The sequence below is a fragment of the Aquarana catesbeiana genome, linkage group LG02 (genome assembly GCF_042186555.1).
Source record: "Aquarana catesbeiana isolate 2022-GZ linkage group LG02, ASM4218655v1, whole genome shotgun sequence".
Classification (NCBI taxonomy): domain Eukaryota; kingdom Metazoa; phylum Chordata; class Amphibia; order Anura; family Ranidae; genus Aquarana; species Aquarana catesbeiana.
This window is the reverse complement of record NC_133325.1, coordinates 701,454,356-701,467,741: the sequence shown is the minus strand read 5'-3', so window position 1 is coordinate 701,467,741 and position 13,386 is coordinate 701,454,356. Positions and strand designations below refer to the sequence as shown.

Sequence of the window (13,386 nt, the reverse complement as noted above, 5' to 3'; positions counted from 1 at the left end):
TCAATGAACTGTAGCTCTCCAGTGCCGACAGCACTCATGCAGCCCCAGACCATGACACTCCCACCACCATGCTTGACTGTAGGACACACTTGTCCTTGTACTCCTCACCTGGTTGCCGCCACATACACTTGACACTATCTGAACAAAATAAGTTTATCTTGGTCTCATCAGACCTCAGGACATGGTTCAAGTAATCCATGTCCTTAGTCTGCTTGTCTTCAGCAAACTGTTTGAGGGCTTGCTTGTGCAGCATCTTTAGAAGAGGCTTCCTTCTGGGACAAAAGCCATGCAGACCAATTTGATGTAGTGCGCAGCGTATGGTCTGAGCACTGAAAGGCTGACCCCCCACCCCTTCAACCTCTGCAGCAATGCTGGCAGTCCTCATACGTCTATTTCCCAAGACAACCTCTGGATATGACGCTGAGCATGTGCACTGAGTGGAACCTGTCCTGTTAAACTGCTGTATGGTCTTGGCCACCGTGCTGCAGCTCAGTTTCAGGGTCTTGGCAATCTTCTTATAGCCTAGGCCATCTTTATGTATAGCAACAATTTTTTTTTCAGATCCTCAGAGAGTTCTTTGCCATGAGGTGCCATGTTGAACTTCCAGTGACCAGTATGAGAGAGTGATAACACCAAATTTAACACACCTGCTCCTCATTCACACCTGAGACCTTGTAACACTAATGAGTCACACGACACCGGGGAGGGAAAATGGCTAATTGGGCCCAATTTGGACATTTTCACTTAGGGGTGTACTCACTTTTGTTGCCAGTGGTTTAGACATTAATGGCTGTGTGTTGAGTAATTTTGAGGGGACAGCAAGTTTACACTGTTGTATAAGCTGTACACTCACTACTTTACATTGTAGCAAAGTGTCACTTCTTCAGTATTGTCACATGATAAAAATTTAATAAAATGTTTACAAAAATGTGAGGGTTGTACTCACTTTTGTGAGATACTGTATGTGCCCTATGCTGTACAGGATTTCATGCATGGATATGCAAACACTTTTATCATCGGATGCCTTGTCATTGGTGTCAGTGGGAGAAAAGTTCATTGTTGGCATCAGCGGGAGGAATAGTGCTCCATCATTGGTGTCAGTGGGAGGAATAATGCCCTATGGTTGATGTCAGTGGGGAAGTGTTCACATCTCCACCCCTAGCTAGCCTTTAAAAGTGCTCTGTCCTGCCACTGTGGAGTGACAGGAGAACAGTCAGAAGGGCACTGAGCAGGCTAGCGCATTGGCGTGGCCCTCCCCCCTTGTTAACCTGCCATAGTGCTCTGTCCTGCCGTTGCAGAGTGACAGCAGGACAGAGTAACATATCCGGCTCTCTCCTGGCTAGCCTGCCACAGTGCCCTGCAGGATGCTGGCTGGGCAGGTTAGTTTTGGGTTGGCAGCACATGGTCACAGTGCGCCCCCGAAACCGGCCCCTGTAAATGATGCAGTTGGTGGCGGCGCGCCGATTCGTCCTCTGTCACGGATGGGGGTGACACCATTATGGTCAGATATAACTTCCTACTTGATGGTGTCACCCCTCTGCCGGTGTCATCCAGGTGTGTTCCACACCCTCCCTGTACCCCTATTGCAACGCCACTAATACAGACCACTCTCCCTCAGTGCATACCTTTTGAATCGGCTGTCGGGTGCTGTCGCTGCCATTCGTTGTAAGGGAAACTGGCAGTGAAGCCTTTCCAGCTTCACAGCCTGTTCCCTACTACACATGTGCGAAACGAGCTGCGCTTTCTACCTGGCCCAGCAGTGGAGGAAGGAGGAGGGGGGCCGAACTTCCAAGGGATGGCACCATGGTGCTGTCTCCTGGAAGTGGAAAAGGGTACCTGTCAAAAACAGGTACCTGTTCCCCCCTCCCCTCTAAAGGTGCCAAATGTGGCACTGGTGGGGGGGGGGGGGAGCAAATGAGCAGAATTTCCACATTTGGGTGGAACTGTGCTTTAAAGAAGAACTCCAGTCTGGGCAAAAAAAAAAAAAAAGTCAGCAACTACAAATACTGTAGCTGCTGACTTTTAATATAAGGACACTTATACTAAGGGAATCTGGCAGTGAAGCCTTCAGGCATTAGTGGAAGGAATAAGATGAATATATTCAGCTTCTATAATGCACACTCAGGCTTCACTGCCCTTTTCCTACTGTGCATATGCGAGTCGCACTTCGCTTTCTGAATGGTCCCGCTGTCTTCTGGTACCTGCGAACAAGCGGAGCTTCCCCTTTTGGGTGGAGCTCCGCTTTAAAAAGAAAATGAAAGCAGCCACCACATCTAACAATCGGTAAGCTGCAAAAATATTCATTTTTTATTTTTGGGGTTGAAATGTTAATACCACTTTAACCATTTCCGGACCGCCCACCGCATATATACTGTGGCAGGGCGGCCCGGCTGCGCAAAATCACATACCTGTATGCCGCTCCCACTGTGCTTGGACACAGCGGGAACCAATCAGTGGCTCCAGTGGCCGCGATGGCCACCATGGACTGCCGATCATTCAGAGGAGAGAGACGAAGCAGCGGTTTGCTGTCTATGTAAACAAGGCAGACCACTGATCTGTCAGGGAGCAAAAGAGAGATCTTGTGTTTCAGCTAAGCTGAAACATGGGTCTCTCTTTTCCTTCAGTATATCCGTCCTCCACACAGTTAGTAAGCACGTCCCAAGGACGCACTTAACCCTTTGATTGCCCCTTCCCTGCCAGTGTCATTTATACTGTAATGCCCTGTACACACGGTCGGACATTGATCGGACATTCCGACATCAAAATCCATGGATTTTTTCCGACGGATGTTGGCTCAAACTTGTCTTGCATACACACGGTCAAACAAAGTTGTCGGAAAATCCGATCGTTCTGAACGTGGTGACGTAAAACACGTACGTTGGGTCTATAAACGGGGCAGTAGCCAATAGCTTTCGTCTCTTAATTTATTCTGAGCATGCGTGGCACTTTGTGCGTCGGATTTGTGTACACACGATCGGAATTTCCGACAACGGATTTTGTTGTCGGAAAATTTTATAGCCTGCTCTCAAACTTTGTGTGTCGGAAATTCCGATGGAAAATGTGTGATGGAGCCCACACACGGTCGGAAGGTCCTATCACACATTTTCCGTCTGAAAATCCGACCGTGTGTACAGGGCATTACAGTGCTTTTTTTTAGCATTAATCACTGCATTGATGTCACTGGTCCCCAAAAAGTGTCACTTAGTATCCAATTTGTCCGCCACAATGTCGCAGTCCCACTAGAAATCGCTGATCACCGCCATTATTAGTAAATACAATAAAAAAAATAAAAGTTCCTAAATCTATCCCATAGTTTGTAGACATTATAACTTTTGCGCAAACCAATCAATTATTGGGATTTTTTTTACCAAAAATATGTAGCAAAATACATATTGGCCTAAACTGATGAAGAAATTATATTTTTTACATGTAAAACATATTGTTTTTTATTCAGAATTGTCGGTCTTTTTTTGTTTATAGCGCAAAAAATTAAAACCGCAGAGATGATCAAATACCACCAAACGGCCGGTGCTACCACTAGGCAAACTAGGCAGCCATCTAGGGCGCCCAACCACTGGTGTTCCTACCCTCTTCTCTCTGCAGCAAGCAACTAAGTCTCAGCATCAGCAGGCAGCCGCCGCTCTGTTTGCACATAGTGTCAAAGGTGCAGCTGCGGTGAAGGACTGTGTCTGTGTCTCGACTCCCGAAAGAATGGAAGCAAGCAAACATTCATTGACGGGCACTGGAAGGCTGCATTGATGGACGCTGGTAGGCTGCATTGATGGGCGCTGGTAGGCTGCATTTATGGGCGCTGGTAGGCTGCATTGATGGGCGCTGGTAGGCTGCATTGATGGGCGCTGGTGAAGCTGCATTTGATGGGCGCTGGTGAAGCTGCATTGATGGGCGCTGGTAGGCTGCATTTATGAACGCTGGTAGGCTGCATTGATGGGCGCTGGTAGGCTGCATTGATGGGCACTGGTGAGGCTGCATTTGATGGGCGCTGGTGAAGCTGCATTGATGGACGCTGGTAGGCTGCATTGATGGGCGCTGGTAGGCTGCATTGATGGGCGCTGGTGGGCTGAATTTGATGGGTGCTTCATTAAAAAGGTGGGGTGTACATGGGCAGGGCAAAGGGGGTGGAGTCAGGGGTGGAGCCAGGGGGCGGCAAAATGAGGTTTCGCCTAGGGTGTCAAAAATCCTTGCACCAGCCCTGCCACCAAAATAAACCTCTATTTGTGGGAGAAAAGGGACATCAATTGTATTTGGGTACAGTGTCGCACCACTGCGTAATTGTCAGTTTAACCACTTCAGCCCCTGACCATTTGGCTGGCCAAAGACCAGAGCGTTTTTTGCAATGCGGCACTGCGTCGCTTTAACTGACAATTGCGCGATCGTGCGACGTGACTCCCAAACAAAATTCAGGTCCTTTTTTCCCCACAAATAGAGCTTTCTTTTGGTGGTATTTGATCACCTCTGCGGTTTTTATTTTTTGTGCTATAAACAAAAAAAGAGCAACAATTTTGAGAAAAAAAGCAATATTTTTTACTTTTTGCTATAATAAATATCCCCAAAAAATATATAAAAAAACATTTTTTTCCCTCAGTTTAGGACGATACGCATTTGGTAAATATGCGCAATATTTGTGCAAAAGTTATAGCGTCTACAAAATAAGGGATAGTTTTATGGCATTTTTATTAATCTTTTTTTTTAATAGTAATGGCGGCGATTTGCGATTTTTATCATGACTGCGACATTATGGCGGACAGATCGGACACTTTTGGCGCTATCTTGGGACCATTCACATTTATACAGCAATCAGCGCGATTAAAAATGCACTGATTACTGTGTAAATGTGACTGGCAGTGAAGGGGTTAACCAGTAGGGGGCACTGCAGGGGTTAAGTGTGTCCTAGGGAGTGATTCTAACTGTAGGGGGGATGGGCTACGTGTGACACGACACAGATCACTGCTCCCAATCACAGGGAGCTGTGATCAGTGTCCTGTCACTAGGAAAAATGGGGAAATGCTTGTTTACATCAGCATTTCCCCATTCTTCCTCTCCGTGAGACGATCGCGGGTATTCCCACGGACATCGAGTCCATGGGACCCACGATCACACTCACAGAGCAGGGGCAGATCCAGGAGGGGGGCAATTGCCACCCCCGAGAAATCTGTTGCCGGCCGGGCGGGTGAGATATCGGGCGGCTCTGCGAGCGGCTGAGATATCGGGCGGCTCCGTGGGCGGATGAGATAGTGGGCGGCTCCGATAACGGACGGACCAGTTTGTGGGTGGGCGGCGAGGTTTGTGGGCGGGCTGAGCTGCCAGGTGTCTCAGTGTGTTGGCAGGTGAGAGAGAGAGAGCAGGCTCAGTGTGTCAGCTAGCCAATCAGTTAGCCAGGGGCGGGGGAGCAGAAAGATGAGATCATCTCTCACCGCCAGCCCTGCATCCCTGCAGTAACTTCTGCCCTCACTGGGCAGGCAGCAAAGAGATTACATTATCTCTCTGATGCCTGAGTCTGGGAATTCGGGGTCACAGCAAGAGACAACTAAAACACCCACTTAGCAGGCAAGTGACAATCCACAAGGTGTGGCAGGTGATGTGGCAATCCGCAAGGTGTGGCAGGTGTCACGGAGGTTGCGGTGGTGCGTGCGCGCCCACAAACGTCTTAAAGGGCAACATACAGGTACGTTAATATGCCTGTACTTGACCTTCTGCTGAAGTATAACGACCTGAGCCGGTCGGCAAGGGGTTAAAACGACACAGTGCCAAATCGCAAAAAATGGCTTGGTCAGAAAGTGGCTAAAACCTTCCGGAGGTGAAGTGGTTAAAGGGTAAAGATCACCTTGTACATTGTTCAGTCTCATCCTCCACAATGATCTTCAATACATGTGATTGCATTGCTCAGGAATCCTCGCATTGTTTTGCTGATACAAATGTTTTTACAATGGCAATGAATACAAATAAATGTAATGTGTTGCTGATGTAAACTTATTTATGTATTCCCAGGAAGAGGATTGAGCAGAGGAAGTCCAGCATGAAATCTGAAGCGAATGACACCAAGAGGACAAAAGTCTGACAGGTGTCAGGTCAATTAAGAGCGGAGCCCCGCCCTCGTGTCAGAGTGACGCCCACCAGGGGACACCTGTGCGCTCTAGCTCCTCCCCCTCCTCCATACACAGAGGAGTGAGCCCATCCTCCGCTGTCATGCTCAGCCCGCAGCCTCGTCCAGCCTCCAGCCTGTGAGTTCCCGCAGACAAGTTGCGGTGTGTTCGCTCCTCGTACCTGTCCTAGCGGGGCCTCTCCCTCCTTGTGCTCCGGGCCATGTAGAGGAGGGGACGGATTGACGGACGGACTGAGGAGGGAGTCTCCCATTTCTTCTCTCCTCTGCCACCCAGATGCGTTCCTTGCTGGACCGTGACAAGAAGAAGAAGAGCTCAGGGCTGGATGTTGCTTTGGGGCTGGTCCCCCAGCGGCAGCCCAGGATGTTCAGCTGTGTGTCCTGCTTCTGGGTGCTGCTCTCCGCCTGCCTGGTGGCCGTCTGCAGCTTCAGCTTCCTCTCCCCGGCATGGATAGTCAGATCGGCCGATCAGGACAGGCTGGAGCCGATCAGCTTTGGGCTGCTGTGGCATTGCTCGGAGGGCATGGAGCAAATCCCGAGCTGCTACACCTTCGGAGGACTGGGCAGGTTCAATGATATCCCTTCCAGCTCCTGGCAGGTGAGTAACTTCTCTACTACTATGTAAGAGAGCACTTACTACCCACCCCGGGACCCCGAACTGCTGGGGGTCACTCCTATTATTTATTAGATTATTATTAAATGTCTTGTTTTTATATACTACTTCGGTAATATACTGCTGGGATGATGAACCTGGAATATCATTATTGCTTTTTTAATGTGTATATCAACATATATACTACTTCTTCCTATTATTATTATAATAGTAATATACTACTGGGCTGATAAACCTGGACCAGTGCTGGGGGGCATTATTATTATTATTACTACTTTTTTATATGTGTATATATATATATATATATATATATATATATATATATATATATATATATATATATATATATATATATATATATACTACTTCCTATTCCTTATTGTTATTATATTATTATGGTGATATACTGCTGGGATAATGAACCTGGAATATTGATGGGGCATTATTAGTATTTTAATAGTATTATTATTATTATTATTTTGTTGTTTTTATATACTACTTCTTCCTCTTATTATTATAATAGTAATATATTACTGGGCTGATAAACCTGGAACAGTGCTGGGGGGCATTATAATTATTACTACTTTTTTATATGTGTGTGTGTGTCTATCTATCTATCTATCTATCTATCTATCTATCTATCTATCTATCTATCTATCTATCTATCTATCTATCTATCTATATATATATCTATATATATATTACTTCCTATTATTATTATTATGATATTATTATGGTGATATACTGCTGAGATGATGAACCTGGAATATTGCTGGGGGCATTATTAGTATTTTAATAGTATTATTATTATTATTAATATTATTTTGATGTTTTTATATACTACTTCTTCCTCTTATTGTGGTGGTACTATACTGCTGGGAGGATGAACCTGGGATATTTTCTATAGGGCAGTCTTTCTCAACCTTTTTACCCCAAAGGAACCCTTAAAATAATTTTCTAGTCTCGAGGAACCCTTACTAAAACCAATTCATTGGTGGTCAGTGAAAAAAAAATGCTCCTTACATTTGTGGTCATGTGGAAGGAGGCAGCCCTTACAGTGGTGTTCAAAATGCAATCCCTACGGATGGCTTAAAAGATTGTTGGCTTCATGCTGGCTCTACCAAGTGGCATTGACCCCAGAACTATGCAGCTACCTTAAGATAGGAGGTCTATAGTTGGCTATAGGGCCTGATTAGATTAGATTGATCCTCGTTGTCTAAGTAGGTTCTCAGTATCTCAAAGTCTTTAGTTTTCAAAGTCTCAGTGAGTCCTCAATACCTAAAGCTGGATACACACTATACAATTCTCTGTAGATTTTTTTTCTTTAGATTTACCAAAACCATATAATATGAGGTCAAACCTTAAGAGTTTCAATTTGTATGCAATCAGGCAGGCCCTTGTACTGTATGGTTTTGGTAAATCTAAAGGAAATCAGACAACAAAAGTTGTATAGTGTGTATGTGGTCTTCCTTGCCTCAGCAGGTTCTCATATTCTTAGAGGTTGCTCAGTCTCTAGGAAGCTCCTCAATGTGCCAGTGGGTCCTCAAGGTCTCAGCAAGTTCCTAAAATCGCAACAGGTCCTCAATATATCAGCAGTTTCTTATTGTGTATGCCAGTCCTCAATATTTCAGAGAGTCTCAAGTGTCTAAATGAGTCTTTATTACCTCTGTAGGTCCTCACTGTCCCAGCAGATCCTCAGTCTCTCACTAGATGTTCAATGTCCCAGTGGGTCTTCAGTTTCTCAGTCAGTTTCTCTGTGAATCCTCAATAGCTCAGCAAGTCCTCATCGTTTAAGCAGGTCCTCAATGTCTTAGAGGCTCCTCAGACTCTTACTAGGTTCTCAACATCCCAGTGGGTTCTTATTTAGTCCTCAATGTGTCCCCACATTATAGTGTGCCCCCACTATCTCAGAAGGCCCTCAAAGTCTTAGCAGGCACTCAGTCTCTTAGTTTTTGTATATCTCAGCAGAAATGTCCCAGTGGGTCTTCATTGTCTCAGCAGGATCTCACACCCTCCAGGTGTCAATGTTTTGACACTAGGCATGTAGCAATGAGTGTGGATGTCTCTCCAGGACCACTATTGCAAAATATTGTATGTAGTTAGTATTTGTTTTAATATATTCACAGTACTGATTCCATTTATATTTCATATAGTATTTTCCTCCACATTCTTGTGCAAACTAACCATCATGTATAAACAATAGCAACAAAGATTGGGACAAACTACAACAGTGCCAGAGGTGCTTAAGCAGTTGTAAGCACAGTTTTTTTTATTTGAAACATTTTACTGTATTTAATTAAAAATGTAACAAACTGTTGATGAAACTGCTTAGCATCCCTGGGATTGTACTAGTTTGTTTCAGCCCATTGCAGGGTCAGTTTTGCTTGACGGTTTGACTGGTGTATATATGTGCAGGAAAATATAAAGACATGAAATAATAAAGGAATTCATATACCGAATAGTATAGTTACAAGTTTTCACTGTATATTGTTATCAGAATAAAATATTTTCCATGATAATATTCCCTTTAATTCTTTCTTTTCTCAATGTGATAAGGAAGGATTGCCATCCATCAAATTGAGATTTTCCAACAAGTTGCAAGTATCAGAAGTATACATTATCTCCCACCTGGGGAAGATTTGTACAGTTCAATTCTCTCCTAACCGTTGAAGGTGACACTATAATCAGACAACAGTTAGGCTGGATGTGGCCAGATAGGAAAATGGTAATTTTAGAGTCACAGGAGGTCAGTCAGTTGCCAGTCCACATGTGTCTGGCATTACCAGGTAGACCTCAGAGGCAGTCACACGATGTGTGGAAGGGTGATGATTGCAGGACATGATTGGGTGCCATTTTCCTTCCAACTCAGTTCACAACCAAAAGACCCTTCCTGTTTTAAAAAGACAAAAACAAACAAACATAATGTCATTAATTGTATAGATTTTCTAGAATTACAGAATAATGTTACAGATTCCGTACTGATTGAACAACAGTTATCCCATTGTCCAATTATCAGTATGAATGCTAAAATCAGTCACCCTGATGGTAAAAGTAACCTGTGCATGGGCTGATTAAACGGAGCTACATAGATAAATGGATATATAGATAAATAGATAAATAGATAATATATAGAAATGTGGAATGAATGATAGATACATAATATATAGATGGAATTACAGTTACATTTCTCCTCTGTGTGCACATACTGTATACTCCACACTCCTCCAACACTGGGTGCAAGCTTCTAACAGTCGCCAGCAGTGGTGGGTGGTGTTTTTTTTTGTGAGGAGGCGGCAAACAACCCCCCCCCCCCCTCGAGCGTCCGGCGGCACCTCCTCCTCGCTCGCTGTCTGCCGGTCGGTCTGGCACTTACCCCATCTAGCTGGCGGGCAGCGGCTCCTGTGTCCTCTCCTCAATCACGGCAGCTTCCGTCGCGCGACTCCTCTCCTCCTCCTAGGCCTGTCCTTTCAGCCAGTCGTGTGACGAGTCTCAAGACCCGCTTCCTGATTGGCTGGAAGGAGGATCAGTGTTAGAATATCGAATATTTATTCGCTATTGCAACACACTTGGATGGGCTTGGTTTGCATTCTCTGCGCCCTGAGCCCACCCTATTTTAAAGCCTGTTAGAGCCTCTGGCTCTAATCAGGTGCTTCAAAAAACACCCCCCCATTGGAATCCATGCATCTGGCGTCCTGTAAGGGGCCGGACGCATGGATAGGGGGGAGGCGGCGCACGTGCGCATTTAATGGATGGGCCGCCCCTGGTTGCTAGTTGATTTACAGAGCCCGCTTTGAGCAAAAAAGGAAGGAAGAAAAGCTGCTCTCGATTTTAAAACGCTTGTATATAAATGTATGGAAGCATCTGATGCATAGACTGTTCCACCTGCTTCTCTAGCTGTGACACTTTTCTCTCTAGCTTAATTGTGGAGTAACAATTGAGTGAAACGTCTTAGGCTACTTTCACACTGAGCCACCCAGCTATTAGCGCTAAAGCAACGCTAGTTTTTGCGGCGCTTTATCGCTGTTTTAGTGACGCTTTTCGCCCCCTAGTGGGGTGGATTTTACCCCCCAAAAAAGGGTAAAAACTCCTATTTTGCAGCGCTTTCAAATCGCTTTACAGGCGCTTTGGAAGCGGTGCCCATTCATTGCAATGGGCAGGGCGTATTTGGAGCGCTAAATACAGCGCTCCCAACCTGCCCCAAAAATGCTGCTTGCAGGACTTTTCGGAACGTCCCACAAGTGCACCGCCCCAGTGTGAAAAGACACATTGCAATGAATGGGAGGTGGTTTTTAGGCACATAGAGGCTATTTCTAATGCTAAAGCACCTAAAAACCACCCAGTGTGAAAGGGGTCTTACATACAAGGCTTTTGAAATGAAGAGTGGCTTCTCTTTCTTCTTTTTTTGCTGGAAGTAGAATGATTATTGGCTAGATAGACAGAATGATTATTAGATAGATAGAATGATTATTAGATGGATAGATAGATAGATAGATAGATAGATAGATAGATAGATAGATAGATAGATAGATAGATAGATAGATAGATAGATAGATAGATATGTACAAATCATAACCACACATAAGAACACATGTTTCTTGAGAACGCGCTGTTATGACAATAATAAATAGGTCAGTGTAATGATCAGACATGTCCCCTCCAGCAATGAAGGAAGAAGAAGCTCTATGTACTCCGCAGACTCCTATCATATCCTTGTAATTAGTAGATGGGTGTGTGTTTGGGGAATTCTGCAAAATGCCGGGGCTGGAATCACAAGTCCTCACTGACCACACTGTGCCAGTATGCTCTGAGCTCTACTCATTAACACACCGTATGAAATGGGGAAGAAGAAGTAAGCTGCAGGGAGAGAAGCTCACATCTCCCATTAGTATTATATTCCTGTGTCTGGAAGAATTGGGATAATACTGTGTGCTTTGTGCCACTAGCCTGATAGACTTCTGTTGGAGGAGAGACATCATGTTACAAAATATAAAGTGGTGTTTGTCAGGATAGATTTTTGTCTGATCTTAAATAGGATATGAAAAGAGCAGGTAAGTATAACATGTTTGTTATTAAAAAAAAAAAGCCTTTTATAATAACTTCAAGAGTAAATTCCATAACTGCAAACACACACTGAATATGACACCATGGCATTTTTAAGCTGCCTATGTATAGCTGTTTGTTGACCAGTCAAATACCTGGTACATCACTGGACCTTGAGTGGTTGCCTTGGCATCATCTTGGTACCGTTTCTTAACAGAAAAGGTCTGGTCTGGAAGTGGATAGAGAGATTAAAATGCTTTTGTTTTTGATTTACACATAATCTAGAATGATGACAAGCATATTATAATAGCCCAGATCTAAATTTAGAAGGAAGAGTCTGATCTGATGTTGCCCTATGTTAATTTTAAAGCCTATTAGAGGTTTAGTCCATATTTCTGGGCATGTTTCATGTTACACCCGTATTTAGGGTATAACATTAAACATGGTGAGAGTCTACAGGTGCTCAGTGAAGCCATGTGGTGGACACTTTTGACATACATGTAATGTTCATTGTACAACCAATTCTTACCATTTCTTCTGTGTAGGTTCTAAACATCATCTGCATGTCACATTTCTGATTAATATGATTAGTACAACAAGGAGAGAGAGAGAGAGAGAGAGAGAGAGAGAGAGAGAGAGAGAGAGAGAGAATGACACAGCTAAGGAAGCAGACGCACCCATCCTGCATATTAGGAGTTCTATGGAATTTGGCTGCAGTAAAATATAGAGATTGAGTGGATTTACTCTGAATTTCTGACTTGAACACAGTTGCAGTGTTTGCTTAATGACATAAAGAATTCTCTTTTTAGTTTTGCTTGTTGCTGCTTAAAGTAAGAGCTGGCAGGGAAGCTAATGGTTTGACCTTACCCTACTGTTTATATGACTGGTACTTTACCATACAGACATAGGAGGTACTTTTAGCTGTGGCCTTGAGCCTCTGTCACTTGTTTGTCACTTATCTTTCCATTGTAAACCATACCTTATAGAAAAAAGTAATTAGATGATCTGCCTCTCATAAGCATATGTTACGCTACTACCAATTGAACGTATTGGATTGACTGGATTGTCCATTATAGTTTATGAATCATCATGTGATGAGCTCACCATGAAGTCTGAAGGGTAATATCCATTAATATCCATTTCAACCTGACTAACTATGTAACTAAGTATGTAACTATGTAACGTCATGCTTTTCAGAGAACCACAGTCTATAAGATTAACTTAATAATTCTTCATAGATGCATTTTACTATATTATGCAGTACATGTCTGGATGTTGATGTCTATTACATTAATTCCTTTCATGGAATTATAGTAAATATTTATGATTGCATACACCTCATCTCAGGATGTTGTGCCAGAAGTTAGCGTTTATTATCCAAAAGTCAGGATGAGTGTTATAGGTCTAAGCCAATTACTGCTGGAGGCTGCCATTGTCTTGAAGTGGTTGTAACCCTACAAAAATTGATCCTGTTCCTCTAAAGAAGGATATACAGCATAGTGCTTGTGCGCTGTTATTTATCCCTCTCTTAGCTGTAAAATACCTGGTGGAACCTGCCTGTTCCTATGTCCCACTTAGTGTGCTGACCACGTTAATCATGGCTGCTGATCCATGA

General features: G+C 44.0%; 1 protein-coding gene across 1 annotated transcript in view; it reads left to right on the top strand.

Annotated features, from left to right (window-relative positions):
- Positions 1–6,141: 6,141 nt before the first annotated feature.
- The window catches only part of LOC141129115 (LHFPL tetraspan subfamily member 7 protein-like), a 299,057-nt gene continuing 291,812 nt past the window's right edge, over positions 6,142–13,386 (top strand). The window contains exon 1 of the mRNA XM_073616919.1: positions 6,142–6,716. Coding sequence (XP_073473020.1) covers positions 6,396–6,716 — 321 coding nt within the window. The 5' untranslated portion in view covers positions 6,142–6,395. The remainder of the gene's footprint in view (positions 6,717–13,386) is intronic.